This window comes from Nymphaea colorata, chromosome 2 (genome assembly GCF_008831285.2).
Source record: "Nymphaea colorata isolate Beijing-Zhang1983 chromosome 2, ASM883128v2, whole genome shotgun sequence".
Lineage (NCBI taxonomy): Eukaryota > Viridiplantae > Streptophyta > Magnoliopsida > Nymphaeales > Nymphaeaceae > Nymphaea > Nymphaea colorata.
Window position 1 is genome coordinate 33,246,271 of NC_045139.1, and position 23,612 is coordinate 33,269,882.

The 23,612-nt window shown below is 37.3% G+C and overlaps 1 protein-coding gene and 1 long non-coding RNA gene across 5 annotated transcripts; both read right to left on the bottom strand.

The window, feature by feature from the left end:
- Positions 1-4,555: 4,555 nt before the first annotated feature.
- Positions 4,556-6,017, bottom strand: LOC116248165 (actin-depolymerizing factor 5-like). Its single transcript, XM_031620803.2, has 3 exons — positions 5,889-6,017; positions 5,484-5,743; positions 4,556-4,917 (listed from the first exon to the last, which is right to left on the bottom strand). The coding sequence occupies exons 1-3, from the start codon at positions 5,907-5,909 to the stop codon at positions 4,767-4,769; spliced, it is 432 nt and encodes a 143-aa protein (XP_031476663.1). The 5' UTR covers positions 5,910-6,017; the 3' UTR covers positions 4,556-4,766.
- A 5,284-nt stretch (positions 6,018-11,301) lies between these two features.
- LOC116247106 (uncharacterized) lies at positions 11,302-21,445 on the bottom strand. 4 transcript variants are annotated; one of them, XR_007572369.1, is made up of 6 exons: positions 21,123-21,427; positions 20,799-20,903; positions 18,720-18,831; positions 17,019-18,530; positions 12,823-12,953; positions 11,302-11,615 (listed from the first exon to the last, which is right to left on the bottom strand). It is a non-coding gene; the product is annotated as an uncharacterized LOC116247106 (long non-coding RNA). The 4 variants fall into 4 exon arrangements; XR_004170790.2 differs by lacking the exon at positions 11,302-11,615 and having other exon boundaries at positions 12,319-12,953; positions 21,123-21,242; positions 21,352-21,445; XR_007572368.1 differs by lacking the exon at positions 11,302-11,615 and adding an exon at positions 12,319-12,750.
- Positions 21,446-23,612: the final 2,167 nt, after the last annotated feature.

A 23,612-nucleotide genomic window follows, 5' to 3' on the forward strand; every position in this document is an offset into this window, starting at 1 on the left:
TTCCCAGTTTCTTTTCTTGTTTCCTTTGTACATGACACGATAAAATGGATTCGATTCTGTAAAATGGAAAAGGAAATTCTATTGTCTTGCAGGACCACAGAAAGGACAGTACGGGGCCGTCTGCTTGGCATTGCAATGAGTGAATTTCGAGTATCTGTTACGATTTATATATCCCTTTTCCTTCCCTTCACTTTCGAACTCATTTGATGATCGGATATGGTGCGAACAGTGAAGTGGCCACTGACGCGAAGCCGGATACTTCCCTCGTGACTAGTACTGGCGGAAAACTATCAGGAGTGTCACCATCAGTTCAGTAAGAAGTATAACCTAAAACTGTGGTATCCAAAGGAGGAAGAGAATGATCTAATTCCTGGCAATGGACCCATTCAGGAACGTAATTGCAGACTGCAACTGCACGATCCCTTTACTGTTCCAGTCTTTTACCGGTTCACATTGCCACTTCATGATTCTTGTATCCTTTTACAAACCTGAACAGGAATTGTGGTCTTTAAGGCCCTAAGTGACGCTCAGTGCGTTTCTTGGCATAAGCTGGTTTAACCGCCTAATCTCAGATTCATTAAAATAATCTATTAAAACCTGTTCAGAAGCAGATGACAGCTCTTAGTAAAGTTGCATGAATCATAGCCATTTTGGTACCGCTGGTGTTCATTTTCAAGTTGTATTGGAACTTTTAGAGCTATTTTATTTGTCCTGAGATGAAGGGTGCCTTGATCTATGTCGGAAGGTGGGGGAGCATCTATCCCAACATTTGCTCCGATGATGTGAAAAAACATCCATGAAGAAATAGATTGGTTATGTTCAGATACCTCTTTTGGCACATGGGCTGCTCTCACTGTCAAAACATCGAACTTTTTGTTCGAAATAAAAAGAGTATTCGATTCAATTTAGAGTTTGTCAAAGCAGGAATCCTGATGGAGAACCTTGATGCATGGGGATCAGTTAACGGGTCAAATAAAAGGTTTTAAGTAAATCAGGAAAAAGAATTTAGCGTATGAAACGATCTAAGGAAAACAGTACGTTATATCACGCAAAATACTAATAAACTGATCAGAATAAGTAAAAAGTTTTGAAAAATAATGACCGCCACTTTAAAGTAAAATGGCACCGTGTTTCCGCTTCCTGTGAATTGAGGTTCTTAAGTAAGTGCTTCTGGACCCTGTTTACCATGGTTCAGACGTTCAACTAACTATTAGCTGTTGGAACACGGCTCCTTGTCCTGTTTATCTAAATGGCCAAAGTTTGATTTCATTCATTTCACGTTCAAACTCAAATTCAAATGTATACCCACTTGATGTGCAGAAGTCTTCTGGTGTTGAGTTTATGTCAAGTTTAATGAATGGAAGTTATTATTCTCCCTGCCTATTCCTGCGTCTAATCCAACGTGCTGATCAGCTTTCATGCAAGGAAAACAAGAGTTCGACACTTATATTCACTCGAACACATATCCAAGCAAACATTAGTGACTTCAGGTGGATCTGAATCGTTAGACATTTTCATATTCTGCTCAATCTTTTGAGAGTTGTGGCCACCACAAATTTTGACCCAAACTGATACTGTGGAAGAAAAAGAATTTGAATCACCTAAGCAACAAGTTGAGCGCCTGAATCTCTAGCAAGTAAGAGGTTAATGAACTCTTAATGTGCTCTGCTGTAGGAACTTGAACCAGAAAATGATCGGATTGACGGTTGAACTGTAACTTTCCGTGGTGCAAAAGGTCACCCCATTTTTGCTAGATTCAGATTGCAAAGGACACACACCGCCACGTCAAACTTCTCAACCCGACCCCGTACATCTAATTTGGCAGGCATCTCTATCTATGGATCTTGGTGCAGGAAAATTTTGTCTAGCTGGAAGGCTTTTCCTCGACCAGATTTCCATCCAGCGTCAGTCAGAAAGGATCAGGACACAGCTGTCTGCCGACACATGGGGATGTGTATATCATAATTTAACCAAATCGTTGCACATGACTATTATTCAGGTATTATACTCGTCATTAAGAGGAATCCTGTGTGATACAGATTCAGATAAACTTTCCTCGGTAGGCCCAACTGAGTCGCATGTCTCAGCATGCACGTAATATTAATTGCATACAGACGATCTAAATACCATCTGTATTCATCAGTTCTATCAGCAGCAGCTCTTGGTGCAGTAAACACAGTAAAGAAATCCGGTGAACGTGATCTACTTTTAGAAGTTTGTTGTGCTCACAAGACATGTGGTTATGACTTACGCAGGGTTTTCCCTCTTCACAGGGACAGGCCCATTAACTGGTCTGGTTTTTAGAGGCTCCCTCGTCATAAATCACCTCCCCACTATTAAACGGGAATGCTGAGTTGGTAATGCATTGACAGGGTTAACCACCCTTTAAAACACATTCGTGCGAACATGGATGTTGAAATTCAAATCTTCTTTGGATTCTTGTGAGATTAAAATCAATATAGGCTGGAAGGCTGATGCTGGTTATAATTCGATAGTTGGACTCTGCTTCAATGCGGGAACACCCCATTCAACTCTACGTTCAAATAAGTACCTCATAAAGAAATCTAACTTGCACCCAAACCAAATTACTTGTTCTGCTTCAATATACATACTGTCTCATGGTGCATGTGCTTCAGGCATTTGCCACATAAGTACTAAATTTCATGAATCCCTTTTAACTTATGCTTCATTTCTTTTCCACTTTTGGGAGCCGCTATGGCTGGATCATTGTGGGTGCACGATTGTGAATTGAACAGAGAGATCAGCATCATGTGAGCACGTTGGTAGGTTGTGAATAAGTTGGTAGATGACCCTGATGGTTCTCCAGACTAGGTAGACAAGGGCTGAAGCAATTAGGTTATATTTGGCAGCATGGTTATGTGGATTTAAAGATGAAAGCATAATCCGAAACTTGTTTTGGGATCACTGGCTTTCACAAAATATTGATTCAGACAGTGTCTTATATATCCTTCCCCTTCATTCTTTTCGACCCACCTCAACAGTAGTTTTTTGTAGAATTCATCTTGAATTGTACCATAAACCTGCAAATAGGATATGGAGCGCATAGCTCAGATGCCAATTAGTTGCTTTCAGACAAAGCATGAAATCCTGAAGCCTATCGTGAGGTTTTACTTCAAATTTCATGCATCTGAGATGCATAGGACAGTGTAAAGCAGATGAAGTTACCTGGTGGGTGAACTCGACGTCATGCAGTGGAAGTACAATCTCGCCTGATGGGACAGCAGGACACGTTTCGATTTCCAGTGTCGTTTGACACTCAGATTGTCATACGCCTAGTGGCAGGATCTGCTCAAGGCAGAGATGTGGGATCTACCCCTGGAGTTTGCTTTATGGGTCATAAAGGTCCCAGTTCTCAGTGAGGGTCCCTTGTATTTTAGAAAATAAAAATTGTGCAATAGTTCCCTTTCATGTTTCACAACTTTTATGTTTTATTATTACAATTTCTTTGCCAATTTGACCACTAATACTGATAATCTGCTAAGCCTGACAGAAGGCTCAATGTGGTGCGCTGGCTACCGTATATATGATCATTGCTTTGATTTGTGAGCTACATGGTTTAAGACTGTAGGAACTATCCAGCCTTTATCATAACCGGAGTGCATAAATTTGGAGGACATCTACCATCTACTTGTTACTGTAAGACCTAAATGAAGAAGAGTTCTGAACGCAGTTTAAAATCTTCATAGTCCACTCCCTCTTTCATTCTCTCACACGCACACGCACAGATGCACACACACAAACATACACACGCAAAAGAAAGGTCCGGAACAGCATAAATTCTTTGTTATCTTATTAAGGCTGACCCTTCTTTTGTATGCCTCCAGCTTTTTGTTGGATGCCATCTTTTTTGATGTTGAAATGTTTTAACCCCTCTCTCACTTTCACATACACCCACACACACACGGACAAAAAGCATACTGCACAGGCTAAATTTTTAATTCAATGTTTGCTAAACAACTAATTCTTTTACATTTCGTATGACTTTTTCAACGTAAATATTATCATCAAGATATGGAGACAGATTCCGTGATCTCCTTTATCAATATTGTGACTTACCCTGATATCTGTTCAGAAAACATCTGCGATTGCGACTTGCACTGATCAATGGAGCACGCAGATGAAAACAAGAAAACAATAACAATTTATACTCAATAGTTCAATTCTGCCTTTAGTATTAATCATTTCCTATATGCAATTTTCTATATGAATGGGTTACAGCATTAAATAGCACAAACTAAATCACATAATTAAGATGTGCCAAGAGGAGACACTACACTTTCGAAAAATTGATTTGGTATTCCTTCCATTCGTTGGTGTCGTCCAACCGTACTCTGTAGACGGTATGGCTCACCAAAAGATGCATGATTATGCTCATGTACAGTATCGATTCATTACACTTGATATAAAAATTCAGATCTAACAGATCCTACCCACTGGATCCCCACCATGATGTACGACTGTGATCGTACACCATCTTAAGATATGTGAATGGCAGGTCATATCTGGTGATAAATAAACCTTATGAGACTGAAACTTGACAGCAATAATTGATGACCACAGATTTTTATTAAGACGGAAGGACACGATACATGTCATATAATCACATCTCCATGTATTGATTCAGTTTCAGTAAGCAGCGAGCACCATAACAGTAGCAGTTACATTATATTAGTTCCACTTGTAGCCATAAATTATTCAGACGACCAGGTAAAAGATAAAAAGGAAAAAAGGGAAAACGACGGAATCTATTTGGCTCTGTCTCTAATGACCTCAATTCCCATCTCTGTTGGGTCTGTTGCCTGCAGCTCATAATGAACACCATCCAGCACTCTTCTTAGGCCCTGTTTGGAGGTCGCATAGAGAAACTTTGCTCTTATCTTTGAGGCACTTGGTGACCTACAATCAAAACCAAAAAGGGTTATCATGAGTAATTTCAAAAGTAAAGTGATCCTTGAAGATAGACAGATAGAAACCATAAAAAATAAAAATGGAAAAACTTTATGCCTATGGTGCTATCGCCACTAACAAAATGTCAAAAACCCATGCATTTAAATTGCTTTATCTTCACATAACTTTACAAATCCTCCTAAAATTTGTCAATATATACGAGCTTCATTCACCTGGCTACTGGTTGGGATAAATGCCTAAACCCAAGTAATCAATACCTGGGTAGGGTGAGTATCCCAAGTACTTGCTTATACTTAGTTTCTTCAGTTAAATCATATGTATTCTACTTAATAGGATGGTAATTTGCACACTTAAATCCTTCATTATAACATATACAGACATACATGAAAATTTATGCAGATAAAATGAAGAGGACTCAGGACGCATAAAGGAGTGAAATGGACTGGACGAACCGGAACTTGAACGAACCTATGTGCATCAGAGCCTGATTAACAAGTTGCGTAGGCGAGGTCCAGTGGTGTTCACGGTGAATGAGTGGTTGTAAAGGAAATTACCAGGCAATGAAGAAGATCTTGCTCTTCCTGCAATTGTCAACAGTGACAAAGTCGAAATCAAAGACCGCATAGCGGCAATCGTCGTCTGGAAGGGAAGCGGTTAGCTCTTCGTAGCTGGCTGCGGAATCGCCGACCTGGTCGACCATTACCAGCTTCGATCGCTCGTCGATTTTGAAGACGATGAACCTGTGAACCTTCTTCTTCTTTAGTTCCATGAACATGTTCTTGCACTCTTCAGAGACTGACATCCCAAGAGTGCTCTTGTGAATTGTCAGGGGGAAAAGCAACAGAATTGTTCAGACAGATACCATATGTGTTAGAAATAACAGAGCAAATCAATGGACCTCCATAAGATATATGACGCAACAACGGAAACTAAATCCGCGGTGAGATTAGTAGTAGTACCATTCTGAAAGCCATAGCCATGACTGGAGAATACCAAGCACCACAAAACTATCTTCTTCTTCTTCTTCTTCTTCTTCTTACTCCTCTTCCTCCTCTCTCCTCCTCCTCTGCTTGATAGTTGATACCTTGGAAGCTTGACGCAACTGTATATATAAGAAAAATGTTTTCCATGTCCCCCATCATATTCTCACTATTTATTACACTGTGCCTCATGTTTATGCGATTATTATTTTACCCAATCGCTCCTGTGTTAATGTTTGCCTCCTGTCCGAGAGCCTTGTTTTGTCACCGGAGTCCGTAAGGCCCTATTTGTGATGGGTCCCACTCACTTAGAGGCACAGTGAATAAGGGAGTTCCGGATTTGAGCATTTTTGTGTCAAGCTGAACATTGGTTAATCTTTCCATATACTTGCCTCAAATATGGAAACATAAATATAATTCTATTTTTAAGCAGATACATAAAACAATAACATACTGTTGTCAAACAACCACTTATGATACCAAAAATATGAATGGTAGTCCAAAACTTATGTCCAAACTGTTTCCAATTAATCGAAATGTAAGCACGAACTCATTACGGTCAATTTCTTATAAGTCAATGAGAAGTTAATATTCTTTATCTGATTTTTAACCATGTCCAAACGAACTCGAATTTTGAGGGAGTGTTTCATAAAAAGAATATTTTGTTCTTGAAACACATATTCTTAGCACATTCTTTGAGTACACATGTTCTTAATTCAGCAAGCATTGTGTGACAATGTCTAGTGGTAGATTGTTAGATTCGAAAACAATGTCTACAATTACACTACATTTTCTGAAATAAGAACTTTAGTACTTTTACAACATGTGTTCTAAAAAACAATGTTTGAACACAATCTTCTTACCAAATAGTCTTTTAAGAGTATGAGGAGATCTCCCTTGCTCTAAGGAGGCAATGACAACTCAACCCACAAACTTTCACAAAAGAAAAAGTTGAGGTTATGTGTGGGAAATAGTGCCTGCCTGTGTTATTGCCATCAAATTCACCAATTTTTGTTCTTTCCTCACTAACTTCAACGTTTTATAACAAGAAAATTTTGTCTCGAATTTAAAAAAAAAAAAAGCTGCCAAGAGATGAACTATGTGTGAAAGGGGAAAAAAACAATTAGGTTGGAACTCAATTAAACCGAATGGTCTAACTAGTATGCATCTGGAGGGACTATTCGGCATTAGGAACATTTTGTAGGTGTTTTATGAAGCAGATTCATGAAACACTAGGTTAAAGGCAAATTCATAGAATATTTCATGAATCTGCTTCAACTTATGAAATAGATTCATGAGACACTTACCAAGTGTTTCTGCTGCCAAACAATCCCATAAATCTTAAACAGAAAACCCAACTAAATACTTAGAACTTTATAACTTGTTTGGGTCCAGAAGTAGCAAAGCGGATCAATTTTAAGCTTTCCTTAGAAATGTTTCAGGCTTATCTTCGACAGCGTTGTAAATATTTTGTAAGTAGTATGTGTAATTTTGGTGTATTTTATACTATAATTCCAAAAATAATTTGCCCATCATTGTTAATATTTTCATTTTCATAACCAAAATTAAGCTGGTTCCCGGCCCCATACACATCGCCAAAGGTAGGGGTATGATTCGGGTATGGATACCAAGATATGAGTATGGGTACAACAACTTTAAAAAAAAATATGGAGTACAAAAAAACAATAAAACACCTGTATTAATATAAATATTATATATCATTAAAAATAAAAATAAAAAACCTTACATTCACATGAACATGTGGTATAAATAAAAATAGTTATATGTTCATGAACAACACTCTCAAAGAAAAGAATGAATCTGAGTTAGAAAAAAATTAAATCAAGTAAAATTAAATAATGTAAGTCCCTTTGGATCTAAAAAGTATGCAAGTGTGTGCCAGTTAACCAGTTTGGATACGAGTACGGTGGCATAGGTACGAGGACCTTACTGACTTAGCACATCGGTTCAGTCTCATATTCATCTTATATTAATTAATTACTTTGTTTTCTAAAGAAATTCTGCAACAATGACAATGTTTTTAATTGCCAACAATGCAATAGAATCTATGGGAGCGAAACAGAAGAAAAGGGATGCATTGTACTGTGTCATTTCATGTGCTTTATCCTAAAAAACAGAAAAGTGTTATTGCATATAAACATGGGCAGTTTCCAGCATCCCACCGAAATGCTAATCAAACAAATTCTAAGGCAACATTCCCAAGAGGAACTACTACTACCAATTTCAAATTTGGCTTGGGAGAATGTAAATATTAGCAGACAAGACAACCCCATAAAAAGACTACCAACTTGGAGCAAAGGAAGTCATGAGCATGGCGCTGAGATTAAAGATGCAGAAAAACCAGCCGTGAATTGATTAAACTGTAGGTTTCATGGTAAGCAAATTCTGTCCATGTATAAAAGGTTTATAACGATAACCAAAGATTCCAAAGAGGATCGAGAAATCTGATCCTGACTTTCTGATAGAGACTATTGGTATTAAAATTATATATATATATATATACAAGTATAATAGTGACCAAACCAGTAGCACATACTCATATGGGCTGGTGTGTGCAATTGCCCCCTCAAGCCTATAAAATTTGTTTGCTGTGCTTTATGTATTGATGCCGACTTAAATTTTACTTATTTATATGTGGGTGCCCCTTAAAATAAAAAAAAATTGAAATTGTTAATGTCCCAATTGATGGCAAATTGATTGACCAATACAAAGGTGTTACATGTCATATATATACTATATTGATTCTTATTTTTAGATAATTATAATTTTTATTCCTAAGTTTTGCTCTTATATATTTCATTCATCGGTAGGCTGATCAGTTCGATTAAATTTCGAACTTCAATCCATCAATATGGAAAAGAGCAATCTTTCTTAAACGAACAAATACAAAATAAGTGTGCTTTAGATTGCACGAACTTTCGTGCATATCCGTGAAATCATTCCCCTTGGATCGCATGCCTTCGAATTTGTGCTCTACTTCGCTTAAATGCAACGGTGACTTAAAAAAAATCATATTATTGGCAACCGAGAAAGATAGCTAGAACAAGATGCTAAAAGAGGTAAGTAGTTCATTACTCGATAAAGTGTATATTAACCACTTGATTACAGATCTATGTGGTTGACTAAGTTATAGGAGACTTTTGGTTCAAGCCTTTTTGGCCATATTCCATAACTGATCATTATACATCTGAGTTTTTCAGCAGTAGCTGAACACAAGCTAAACTATTTGAAATTTTAATGCCGAGTACGGTAAATTTTTTGTTAGAATGCGTTTGTTAGCACTAAACAAGGACAAAGATTTCCGTATCACTTCATTCAATTTTACTCAAGGCCGAGTAAGAAGAAGGTAATAAGTCCTAGCGGGGATTGATACAATTTGGTAGGTGGTTAGTTTTTATTTCAAATTTTTCATAAATTAACTCTTTATACTGTAAAAGAAAAGTCACTGGTGTGCAAGTTGAAACATGGTGGAAACAATATTTTGAAATACCGAAAAACTGACTTTGTATCTTAATGGATGAAAGGTAAAGTAAGAACTTCAACTTTTAGTGATAACATGAAATACTCTTTCTGCTCACCAACCCAGTAAAGTAAACTACTGGTATTTTAGTATTAGACCTACACAAAAAAAAAAAAAGCAACATTCCCAAACAACGATTTTTTGAAAGATATTAGACGTGCACAAAAAACTAAAGCAACACCCAAACAACGATTTTTTCAAAGATTCTTAGGAATTGGTGTATAGATCAGCTTCTCTCGATCTGTTCATGATGTCAGTGGTGCAATCTCTTCTTTTCATGACACGTGTATTCAGATTGCTGTAGCACGTGAAACTGTCATCTACATGCGTGCAAGAGAGGACGTGGAGGATATGGATCCAAGAGAAACCTAATAGAAATTGAATCCAAATTAATAAATAATTGAGAAGACCATGTGGCTGGATGATCCATGGCGGATCCAACTTTGCACATGCAGTCTGTAAGAGCCGGGGATATAGACAAACAGCGATTCTGCTTGACCAGAGCGCAGCTTGAGAGAGAGGAGAGATCTACAGAGAAGGAAAAAGAGGGCGTGTTTGTTTGATTGACCCCAGCTTGTAGAGAGAGAGAGAGAGAGAGAGAGGGTTTTGCATGATTGAGCCACCCCCAGCTTGTACGTGTTTGTCCCTGTGCGGGCATAGTTGAGGTCCATATGGAGCCAAAAGGGCGATGGTCTATGACAACCGGCAGGCTTAGGGAGTCGGCTCGGCCCACAGTAATGGCTGAGCAACTTATCTCGGTGCATGTGTCTAGGTTACACGCATTCTATGAGCGTGTGCGCATACACAAGCGTATTCACATACATTTCTAGCTGCAAATGTAAAAACGCATTCGATATATATATATATATATAGAGAGAGAGAGAGAGAGAGAGAGAGAGAATGCGACATTGTATATATATATATATATATATATATAGAGAGAGAGAGAGAGAGAGAGAGAAACAACAAAATGAAAAGTTAATAGCAAAAAGGTAGTGATAAGGCGTCACCAAGCAAGAGAGAAAGAGCTCAGCATTCTATACGGTGCAAAAGACCTCAAAACGTGTATATGAAGATAGATTGGAAGCTGTATCGTTTAATATTGGTCGACCCATATCACCATCTGGGTCAGTAACCCTACAAAAGAGTCCAACTAAGAAGGCCAGACATATTGAGCCATTTTTAGTTGGATGGTCGCCGTGCCCGAGCTTTTGACAGCTCTAAATCTTCGCATGTTTGTCTGCGGATAAGGATATAGCTCATACTGATGACTTCCACAATAAGACTTTTCTTTTTATTTATTTTTGTATGCATCCATATGAATCTTTGTCCATGAGGAACATGTCGATGAACTTGGTTCAACAATAATTCCAAGTATTGACAAATAAATAACATATATATATATATATATATATATAGCCACAAATATCACGATATTAACAAAATAAATAAGGAAAGCGATAAAAACTGAAACATATCATGATATATTGAAATAATCATTAAATTGTTTCTCATCAGTCCTAGGGTTGTGACTGATAACCTTGACATGACATAGTGGTACAGAGCACTTATAAAGAACTAAACATTTGATCGAACCACTTGCATATCTTTGATCCATTTATACCGTGTTAGAAGGTTTTTTCGACTTCGTTATGGCGTAAGGATTTAAAATTTATGAAGATTAAAGATAGCTTACAATGAAAAGTAAATCAACATATCCTGTCTATGAATTATGGTTCACACACACACACGGAGAGAGAGAGCGAGAGAGAGAGAGAGAGAGAGAGAGAGAGATTATGACTGTATAAAATAGGAGACATGAAAGCATTATTAGCAGAAGGTGGTGGAGGATATATTAGAATCAAAGACCTGCTCATGTATCTTACAAAGACAAGACCTCATAGCAGGATGACTCCAAGCAAACGAGGCCCCATCCGAACCCCACCAGGAAAGGCCATGGATGAGAATGTGCAGCAGCAGTCGGCCACCTACAGCCTTGTCCATGACTCCTTGCATGCATTCAGCAAATATACTATGGTCTTTTTCCTTCATCCACCAATTCTGAGATTTGCTTAATAGTTACTTCCTTCCACCCACTTCATTCCAAGTTGCTTTCCCCTCCTCCATCTGTTGCTGGACTTTTCCTTTTGTCTCATGCCTCTCCTCTTAGTCATATGAAACATGAAATGCCCGCAAAGAATGAGACAGCACGTCAACTAGATTATTTAGATGACATGTATTACAAAAATTTTCCTCTAAAATTCCTTCATACTTTTATTCTGCATCTTAAAACTGACATTTTATCAACAGTAACATTCATGCCAATCAGTTCTTTGATAAATCATCACATGTTAATGCTTCAGTTTCTTGACTCTACTGCTTATATATGTCATTTGCCGCCTATTGTCCTGGGTGAAAGGCTGAAGCTCTTCCTACCTTTGGGGTTTGAAGCTGCATCAAGACTTGAGTGAACTTACATTACTCCCTTCAACTTGAGAGTAACATCTACCACATTTTACAGTCCAAAAGAATAGGACCCCTAACTATGAGTTAAATAAATGGAAGTGGAATAGATAGAACATAATCTGGATCATGCCACATCACTTATTCTACTAGATCTTAGTAAGCCTAATGACGAGGCTTTTACTGGCCCACCAGTCTGACCAGCTACTTTACGCCCCTTCGGACTCACCACTAAAAAGTTGATGTGATTTTTTACCCTTGACAAGTTGGCTACCCAAATGTGTTTTAGAAGTAACATCAACTGTTTCTATAAACCCAGAGTCATATGATGCTGGATGCCAAGCTAGATCCCGTCCATTCATTGGGAGTAAGGCAATACTTTTCAAATCGTAAGAAGACAAAATGTTATCAAAAGAGCATATAACATTTTGAGCGCATTGCGCACAAGTACATGATAGATGATCACAACTAACATTATTAAAAGAAAAAAGGAAGAGCGACGGATTGGTTGCACCCTAATATGTTCAAGCCTCCCTTCCGAGTTTGGACTGTTGCCGTTGCACAAATCGTCTCGTACTATTTCAATGGGAGGCAGAATATTTGGTTCTAATTTAAAGGAATAAAACATCTTTAATTTGCTAAAACAGTATCACGTATCGCTTTGTTGAAGCAATGGCACCGTTACGGTCAGCCGAGATGGAAAGAAACAGAACCAGGAAAGTTGGGATCGGTGTCGAAGAAAGTGAACCAAGAAAAAGGGTCTCTTCTGGTTCCTCTTCTTTATTAGAACTGACGAAGGTGAAGGGCGGGCCAGCTCAGGAGCAGCTTTTAGTGATTCTGCTACATTAGTGATTCTGCTACATTAGCAATGGCACATCAACAGTACTAAAAATATAGATGGATACCTACACGTTGTGGCGCATGCAGACACACATACACAGCGGCCTGACTTATATCTTCACAATCCAAGTGTTGAGATTCGATTGTTTTCCAGTATTGAGTTTGCAGAGTTATTCCGTAGAGATTAGCTTTTGAACCACCTGAAATTAGCATACATCAAGTTTTGCAAGTTTAAGAAAAAATGAAAAAACAAAAAACGAAAAAAATACAAATTAATTGCATGCGTGTCAGTGTGCGTATGTGTTTTAAAACAGTCTTATTTTAAGGCTGCACTGACCAGATCCCAAAAGTTTAACAGTTTCTTTTAACAATTTAGCAAATGTGATCCGCACTTTAAGAAACATAGAAATCAACACAGATTATGTTTTCTGTACTTGTAATATGGTTATTGAAGGCCAAAAGATTTGAATATTGTTTTCACTACATGTTTAGAAAACATCAACTCTTTATAAATCCATAACATTTTGAATCTAAAATGGCTTAAAAATGTTAAAGATGAAAGAACTAATTGAATCGATCTCAAAATAGAACTGGTGACACGCATTTAAGAAGACAAACGAAAGAATCATATCTCATATGATTGCTCGACAGATTTTGACATAAGTCATCTCCAATGAGGAAACTCTTGACTCGACATATTTTGTTCTATTTCACCATCACTCCACGATGTTGGGTCGCAATGTAAATAAAATAATACATGATGGAGCTCGACAATAAATGGTTATCAGAGGTTGGATGATTAGTACCAATCAATAATTTGGAAGGACTTCACAAGTGTATTTTCTATGTAGAAAAACTGATTATCTCATAAATACCATACCAAGTCCCATCAATTCAATTTCCTTTTCGAGAAATACAAGGCAACAAAATAATACAAATAAAGAGATCTATTCATTGAGGGTAAAAGCCAAAGCCAATGCCCTGACAATTCCAATCGATGAGTCAACTGATATCTGTGATTTCACATTCATTATAGTAACCTGTGCTAATATATTAAATAAAGAGTAACATTTTGGAGCTTGTCTTTTGGTCCTTGATGTTCTAATAATAAGTAGGGCAACCCTATTTATCCTTTGACTCCTTAAGGAAATAGGGCCATTGTAGAGGTCACTGTTGGCACGGTCGCTCTTGCCACTTATCACCAATACTAGGTGCATTTGGAACGACCACAAGGCACCAACGACACCAGAACAGACGGGGAACACCCGCCATTAACTATCTGACATGCCCTGAGGTGTCCTTGTCTTATAGCACGAGGAAACGTCACTCAATGGTGGGAAAGGATCATCGAAACCAAGAACAAGCCAAACAGATAGTCACCACCTTCCCCCCCACCCCATCAAAAGTCTCCATCACTGTGACGTGATGTTACCGGAGTGACGCCTATCTATTGTTGGGTAATAGCTAAAAGGAGACAGACGGCTAGAATAACCCTTACAACTATTCCAATGTGCATCAACTGGACATTCACTGCAGCGAGTGAACTAGTGAAAAGTTTGTGGATAGAGGAAAAAGAAGTCCTTGTTTGCGACCCTAAAATTAAAAAAGGTCATGAGCTCAACATTGATTCTGCAAACTTATGTCAAAATCTACCACGAGTTTGCATATTTTTACTTTGTTTACTAAAAGAATCATTTGCCGTGAAAGTAGATTCACCTTTTTTTTTTTCCTTCGATATGTATGGTGTAGTCATGCACGGTTCTAGTCATACACATGCCTTAAGTTGGAACCAGCAGAGCTTCCAATTGGTAACTCAGTCGATCATTGATTCAGCTGAACCAATTATGAATGGGCTATTTAAAAAAATATTTTCTAAAGAACTAAAGAAAACATAAATGATAAAAATATAAAAAAAAATTATATAATATTTTGAAAAGTAATTAAAGGTAGCATGTGGTACTCTTAAACTAAAATAGTACAAATATTCATCGACCAAATCGTTCCGTTAACATTGTATTAGTGGCATTCAAGTGAAAAGGCTCAAACACACCCTTGATTAGAATGTGGAGAAGGGGATATGGAGATAGGATAGGAAGTCTTCCCTGCACTAAAGTTCTTTTCTATTAGTTCGATGATGATTCATTCTATGTCATTACTTAAAGCAAAATTTTTGGTTTAAGAGGATACCTTCCAGGAAAAAGAAAAAAAAAAAAACATCAGTCCACTTTCTTAGAACTTGTGTTCCAAGTGTCAAGCTGGTTACATATTGGTAATGTAATGTATAATTTTAGTTTAGTTGTCCTGATGAGGTTGTGTTTTTTCTCTCATATAGTATAAAAGGCTCTACTTTTCACTGCACAATATTGGCAAAACCTTCATTTAGTTTAAGTTTTATCATCAATGAAGTATGATGCATTTAACCGTTTTCACATAATACATGGCAATGACATTAAAATAGTTATATTTAAGATTTTGGCAAGGAATTATATATATGCTTAAAGACTTTACACTTATTGACTTGTATCTTCATTGATATTTCTTTTGAGTGTCAAATTAGAATGGGTTAATAAGGGTTATTGATTACAACCCATTAAACTGGGCAACCTTGTCTCTTTTGAGTCACAATAATAACTGGTGTTGGCATCAGAGTCAAGCAATTTTCGGATTCAAGAGCTCATAAACCTTAAAGACGATCGATCCTGAATATCTCAATGTATAGCAATGCTGAAAGTATTCCATTCTTGTAACGACTTGGCTTATTTCCAAAACGAGATTGAGCTTTCAGTTCAGCAGATGTCAACTCGCCTTCTAGCAGCTTCCATTCTAATCCCAAAAATGCTATGATTCAAGACAATCAATCACTCAACCACCCCCCTTTATAAGTCTGAAGATTTCCTACAATCTTTAGTAGGAGACAGAACTTCTCAACAGGGTGTCACAACTAGCGAGTCATTTTCTTGAAACTAAGCACTTCTATCTGACCTCCATATGTAAAAAGCCTGAGAATGAACTTGATAGCTATTCCCTTTCATTCTTATAATCCGAGTCCATTGATAGATTTATAAGAAAACCAATTTTTTACCAAAAAAACATGTTTTTCTTTACTTATTTTTCTAAATTAAGCGCCTTGACAAGATGGCAATAAAAAATGTGAACCAAGTCCTTTTTTGTATTCGTTTTTTCTGGTTACAGCTAGAAAACTCAAAGGCAAACCATTCATATGGGCCTAAGTGAGGCCTAAGTTCTGGTGGACAGAGGTGGGTTCTCAGGATAGCTTATGCCCCTAACTTACTGCACCACGTATGAGATTAGGCCCCTAACTTACTCTTCCATGACAAGTAGAATCTTGCATACTTCATTCATTGCCGCATACTCGCCAGACAGTTTACAAAACCACATTCTCAATGAAGCCTCATTCATAACCAAACCTGGACACCCAAGAGTAAACCCTTAGTCTGTAAGCAAGCATGGACATAAAGGGCATGACTCTGTATCTCAATCTAGGATGAAACAGCTTATTTCCAGAAGGGAATTTCGTTGAGGAGCCATACTTTAACTACAAAATAATGTACATGTTTCTGAATCTCCTGACATGGGATCCAAGCTTTATAGATATCATCAGAAAGGGATAGTCCTTGCTCTTATCCATTGGTTTCAAGTGTCAAATTACAAATTTAAATTGAACCAAATCCCTTTTTTATTGAATAACAAGATATATATATATATATGGTCTTTGTAACATACCCAAACTGCTCATGTATTTTCTCATCTTCCAGTCTTGAGATGAGCAGTCCAATCATCCTACAAGTTTAGGTTTTCATATCACTCCTAAAATCTTGTCAATCAGAATCTTATGTGGGGTGTGTGTGTGTGTGTGTGTGTGTATTCTTGGATTCCTCCAGCCATCCGGCCCCTCACACACCCAGCTCTGTGAGGGGAAAGCTGGGTTTGTGATGGGCCGGATGGTTGGAGGATTTCAGCTCCTATATGTATACACACACACCAAAAAAAAAAAAAAAAAAGTTCCCAACTTAAAAGCATTCAAAAAGACGGAGAGAGAGAGAGATCACCTTCTTGAGGTAGTAAAGAGATTACCACGCACGCGCGCACACACACACACACACACACACACATATATATATAAACCAATGGAAAAGAGAAGGCAAAATTGATTACGGGAACGTTAGAAAAGAAAGACAAATACTCTTGCTACTAAAGAAAAGATAAAACAGATCCAGATTGTTAAGAGTATTCAGTATAGTTACGTGCAATAGCTGTACGAGATGCCAGCTGAAGATAATCATTTATCACCATCCTTTGTAGAATCATCTTTCTTTTTCACCTAAAGGCTATACGTGGACAAAATACATGTGTGAGAACCAAAGTGCCAAAATCAAAGAAAAAATATCACACTGTAAATGGATTCCTCAATGAATTCTAAGCTTGCACCACAGAATCGTGACACCCATAGGCAAGTTCACCCAGAGTCCAGAGAGTATAATCAACAAAGCTGGACTTGTTCCAATTTCATATAAACGGACAAAAATCTCACCGTACTGGATGGACATGATCCATAATCCCAGATACATTATTAGACCATAACAGCAAAAATCTTTAACAGACACCTTTCAGGAACACTGGTACTTCATCAAGCACTGCATACTGCCCATGAAAGGTACAAAGTAGTAGATCGTGTAATCATTAGGTAATAATATATGTCATCAGATTCAAATGTAATGTAATCAATATTATCATTGACAAGTGCTTACAGGATACTTCTTTTGAAAGTTGTAATTTTGCAGATTTTCTTCTGTTTGAAGTTTCAATAAATAAAGGAAAAATTTTGAGAAAAGTACCAGAAACTGGAATTAGCAAAAAAAAAAAAAAAAAAAAAAAATTAACATGAGCCTTCACAAACAAGCAAACACGGAAATAGTTGCCACCTTGAACTAACAAGAAAACAGCCAAACTTGAATCAACTGAGACTCAGGCAACTACGAAGGGAGAGGTAAAACCAACGTACAAACAAGAAATGGTAGCAGGTGCTTTAAATGCCATTAAGTGCAAAAATATACAGTTTCACATTTAAATGACATGGAATGCACACACACACTCAAAAATGATGTAATTATCACCTATATTTCACCAGGAACAACTCAGTTCTTGCTTACTAGTGCCAAACAAGCCAATAGGAGCTGTAATGAACTCCTTAGATATTATTATTATATTATTATTATAAAAATTTATAAATAACTGCCTGAATTTATAAAATAAGTCAACAGACACATTTCATGAATGAAAAGTATCAAAATATACTTTAAAAGCTATGTACCATAAAAGATCATTTCTTTTAGAAAAGAAATTTTACCACATGCCACATGTTTTAAATCAATTTCTCAGCAAGATCACATTTCCCTCTCTCTTTCATTTTGTCTTTACAATCACACAGAAAAGGGTGAAATCACAAAGACACCGTCACACTAGCCAAAAAATGTAATTTAAAAAAGAATTTTTTTATATAAAGGTGCTTTTTTGTTAGGGATAAAATGGTCTTCTTAAATTTTTAATTCATGAAGAGCGTGTTCATAAATTAATTAAAAAGTTAGGTAGTTATTTATAATTTCTCAAACATTATTTGTAATTTTGTATATTATTATTATTATTACATAGATGGGAATCTGACACGGCCCGACAAACCCCCATAAGCTTACCTCTGAGCCACTGTAGGGACACCTGTAGTCCTTTATTGAAGTATCATCACAATTGACCCCAGGAAGCTGAAAAAACAATCGCCTATTGTAAGAGAAAGTTTCACCCCATCATGATCATCATAGAATGAAGCCTATGATGCATAATGCAGTTGCAAATATGCATACATACATACACAAGTGTGCATACACACACACGCACATATATATACATATATTTAGAACTTAAAAATATTGATAACCAGGCAGCCACCTTACATAAAATAAGACTTCCAAGTGAAATCCTGAGTAAATGATAGATGACAGGAAATTTTGTCCTCTAGTACTTTGGTCATCTAAGATTGAGAGGAAATGCCTTTTTCAGTGTCTCCTGCATAGACATATGCAGTGTTGCAAGTTACGAAGAAGAAAAGGAACATAAGTTTAGACATTCAAAACTAACAAATTTCCATCTCAAAGAATAGATAGAACAACGACAAAAGAAAATCACTATCGCATACTTCAGAAGCATCACCAGGTTGACAAGATAACTACACGTTCAAAACCTATGAGCATGCGCAGACTGCTGTAAGGTTAGTTTATGCAAATGAACTTTGTGAGAAGTGTTTTTTCACCAGTCATAAACAAAGAAACCCACATGTCTTCTCACCTGAGAGAGTTGGCATAGAGCAAATAGGCACCAAAGGGCTTGGGAGTCCTAGACATGGCTGATCCAAGTAGTTGGTATAGAGCAAATAGGGTGGACATGGCAAAAACATTATCTCCTTTGTTCTTATAATTCATTAGCATATTCCTCTTCCATTGTAAGCTTGATAAGTGCTTGAGAGAGAGGATTCACCGCCTCTGTGAAAAAGGAAGGACTTAACAATTAACGTGATTGAATCTTGTCTAAATCCAACAAGAATTTTACAGAAATGCTCTTCTTGAACTTGCTTTTGTCAAGGTTGTATATCTCTCTCTCTATCTCTCTACTAAATGATGACTCTATCTTTTGTTGGCATCTAGGGACATTAAGTTTGGACCGTCCGATCATCGGATGGCCTAGACCTCTCCTCTCTCTCTCTCTCTCTCCCCCCCTCTCATCTTCTCAAAGGAGAGCTCAGTGGCTCCTCCCCTACCAACGTAGGCGTGTGTGGCCGCCGGTGGTGACGGTGGCCCACGGGCCCACAGGGGCCCCTGTTGCAAGAAAAGGGGAAAGGGAGGAGAGGGATTCACGAGGAGAGAGAGAGGAAGAGGGAAGGAAAAAATGGAGATCTGGGCTATCCGATTCTAGATCGGACGGCTTAGGTTTGATATCCCCTTCATGTCTAAAAAAATCTAAAGCATTCAGGGACTACTCATATATATATATATATATATATATATATATATATATATATATATATATATATATATATATATATATGAGTAGTCCCTGAATGCTTTAGATATGATGTGTTGACCAACTGATGATGATAACAAATGAAACAAAATTTATCAGGGAATACCGCCAAGTGCCACATGACAGTTGCATAGTGACCCTTGAGTCCAATATGATACACAAGCAAAAGCAAAAATGGAAAAAGTATGTTGTATGCTACGATCCTATAATAGAACTTAAACTGTGCCAACTCTAAATTTCAGCAGTCAGACAAGCAGTATCAAGCCACCTGTTGTGGATGATGGTGGCAATCATGAAATAACCTGGCCTGCACATACTCAAACTCAGGCAACCTTCTTTCTCACATTCTTTACCAAATCATCCTAAATAGAGGATTCACTAAACCTGAAACTCCTGGGACTGATTTCTTTATTGGTTATGTCATCTTCCAGCCTACAATGGGTTTTTTCTAACTCCCTAAACCAATTCAACCATAAAAAATAGATTTCGCAGCAGTCCGCTTTCACGAGACTTTTGGTTATACAGGTTACGAAATTATATGCAGTTCATCTTAAGCTGCACGCGGTCAAACTTAAAAGTTCCTCTATGTGTCTGTTTTCAATGTTCTCTACAATTCTCTAGCTCTTTAACAGTCGACATTATACTTCTTTGTAGTAATTAAACCATTTTTGTTGCACTATGCTTTTTTCATGTTTAATTCTATAGCTCTTCGACATTTGATGTGATAGTTCTGTGTAGTAGTTAAATAACTTGTTTTTGTCGCATTATCATTTTTTCAGATTTCATTCCAAGTTTTTTTTATCTTTTTGAATTTGAAAAAAAAAAGAACCAAATGGAAATATTTTCCCCCGTTTATCTTGCAGACAAAAATGAAAAAATCAACGACTGAAACAGCAAATACAGGAACAAGCACCAAAGATGAATTTAAAAAGTGCACCTTCGATCTGCAAACTTACCACGTGTACAAACCAAAATCATCCCAAAATAGCTGGCAAGGGTGAAAAGAACACGGACGGATTTTTCTCCCATGTCAACAACCCAAGAGTGTTCTCCGGATTTGACTGCATCATTCAACAGTAACCCACAATCAGAAAAGCCTACGCCTAATAAAGTACAACTGACAGCATTCGTCCCAGACATAGTCCCGATAAATAAACCGGCCCAATTGTGCATGAAAATCCCAGAATCGAAAAGGAAAACCAGAATGAGATAAAATTAACATCGGAGCGATTTTGAACACCAGAAGTCAAGGGAAGTAAACAGGGACGAGATATCAATACCTGGAGTTCACTTCGCAGTTCGCATATCAAGTTAACAGTTTCGGCCTGCATTTGTAATCGGTTGTGAGAGTTGTCGCGATTCGTCATCCACTCCGAATTGTCAATGAAGACCATAGTTGCCTGGCAGTCAAATTCGGAGACCCCTCTCACCATTCCCGAACAGGATAAAGAAGCAAAAGATGGAAATGTCGATAGAGAGGAAGAAGAAAGACACCGACTGTTGGGTTACCTCGAGAACCATGGCGGATGATTTAGAAGGGAACGACTCGACAAAATCCTTGCGCTCTCCCTCCAAGAAAGCTTCCCTCTTTGTTGCCCCTCTGAATATAAATGGATGGATTCGGGTCCGAAAGCGGGTAATAGCCACCGTTTGCTTTTAAAATATTTACAAAGAAGAAGGCCGAACATTGGAAATATAACAAAAGCGCGGCTGCATTCGAAATTATTTCATTTCACGGCTTGACTTATCAAACAGTTTTAGCAAAATTAGCAAACCGTCAAAATTTCCTTTTTACCCCTTCGGCATGTCCTATCATGTTCTCTCTCTCTCTCTCTCTCTCTCTCTCTCTCTCAAGTAAGACCTTTCTTTGAAACTTTTGAAATTTTCACCTAAAATAGTTGTTCGACTTGTTTAACTAAATGGGTGTTTAATAATAAGACCACTGTGTAATTGGAGTATATGTTCTTCAAACTGTTCCAAGAACATGATGTTCCAGAAATCAAAGTTGTGTGATTTATATGTTGTGTTTGATTGTTGGATCTAAACAAAATTACTTAGAATTACATTATGTTCCCAAAACAAGAACATAGAATTTCATATAATGTGTTTTACTAATATGAGTAATTGGTAGATCCTAGACCATTATGTCAGGGATAAAAACTAGACCCCTCAAAATTGATTGTTGAAACATTTTTTTTTCACAATTTAACTGTATAAATATGATCCTAAGAATGCTGTGATGAGAAACATATATTAAGTTAACTTTTTTTAAGTCTAATAATGTTTTTTATATAAATAGAAAATTGAACGCTTATGTAACATCAAAATTTTTGTAGTAGAAAAATCAAATGTTTTCTATCAAAATAACTTGGTTAAGCTAGTGCGTATAGGCATTTTAGAAGTGTTCACAGTTTCTTAAAATATCACAAGAATTTAAGAGGCCCGGTTATTATACCAAACCTAAGTGGTCTGAGATACACCAATTTTCCTTAGATATTCCAAAAATATAATATTTTTTTATTAAATGCCCTCTGAGATGGACGCCGAAGGAAAGAGAAATTGCACAGAATTGGTGGCACTCAAGTTCTCCTTAGTAGACATGATCATCTTCAATTCTTGAGAATGCATGCAGATATAAAAAAAAAAAAAAAAAAATCCATTCAAGAGCTCAGAATCTATCCTCCAGGTTCAATATCAATGTTGATGCATGCGCTCTTTAAACTAGAGATTTCCTTTTAGATGGCATCGCACATTCGCACTTCATTTGTAGTTGATTGGTTTAATGATTTCATTAGTGTTCTCAGTCTCAAAGAAGTCTCCCACCCGAGGAAGAGGATCTGAGCACGTCTGAAACTCAATGGTCCTTTGTTGATTGGGAGGAAGTTTTGAATCAAGAGTGCTCTTTATTGGTGCTTCCCAAGCATCTACAGATCATTCCCCTTCTATGAACTATGAAATATGAATCAAGTCCTATTCATCCAAGGAGTAAGCCATATTTGTTGTTGTTGTAAGTACTGGGTTGATAACGTTGAGTGCAGGAACAATGTAGAATCTGCATGGCCCTTTCCAGTTTATGGATGACTGATGATCAGAGCTAAAAAAAAAAATGGCCTGATGAAACGAAAGGAAGGGAGATGAGAACCTGCCTTCCAAATTGATGAGGCCAGACATAGCCTTCAACATATTCAGATGTTGCTCTTCCCCACGATCTCAGACTCGCAAGAGGAAGAAATTTTGTTGCACAGAGAATTGAACAAATTGCTCCTAAAAGAAGAACCTATGTGGAAAAAATGATCTTGTGTATTCGATGGACGAAGGGGATAATAACAATTATTTGTTTGGACGGTAGTTTCTATGGTCAAAGCGAGCACGAAAAAGAATCCGCAGGTAGAGGTTATAGTAGATGACTCCAAGGAAATTCAGATGGCTTGTAAAGAGCTTTCTTACAATCTTCTAAGCGATGATGGAGCCTCTGGTAATACATTATGGCCTTTGGCAGAAGAGTCTAAAGTTTTTAGATCGAGAAATCTTTGTCTTGCTAATGGAAGTAACTGAGGAGATTCAGGTTGCAATCAGCGGTTTTGATAAAGATATTGTGCATAGTGCTGATGGGTCACGGCATTTCTTCAAACAATTTTAGAACTATATCATATTGAACTTGGTCAGCGGAGTCAAGAACTTCTTTCAGAGAGATAAAGTTGTGCACGGAATAAAAAAGATGCATCTGGTTCTTTTGCCTGAAAAGGAAGCCAACTTTTTGCAATGAATAA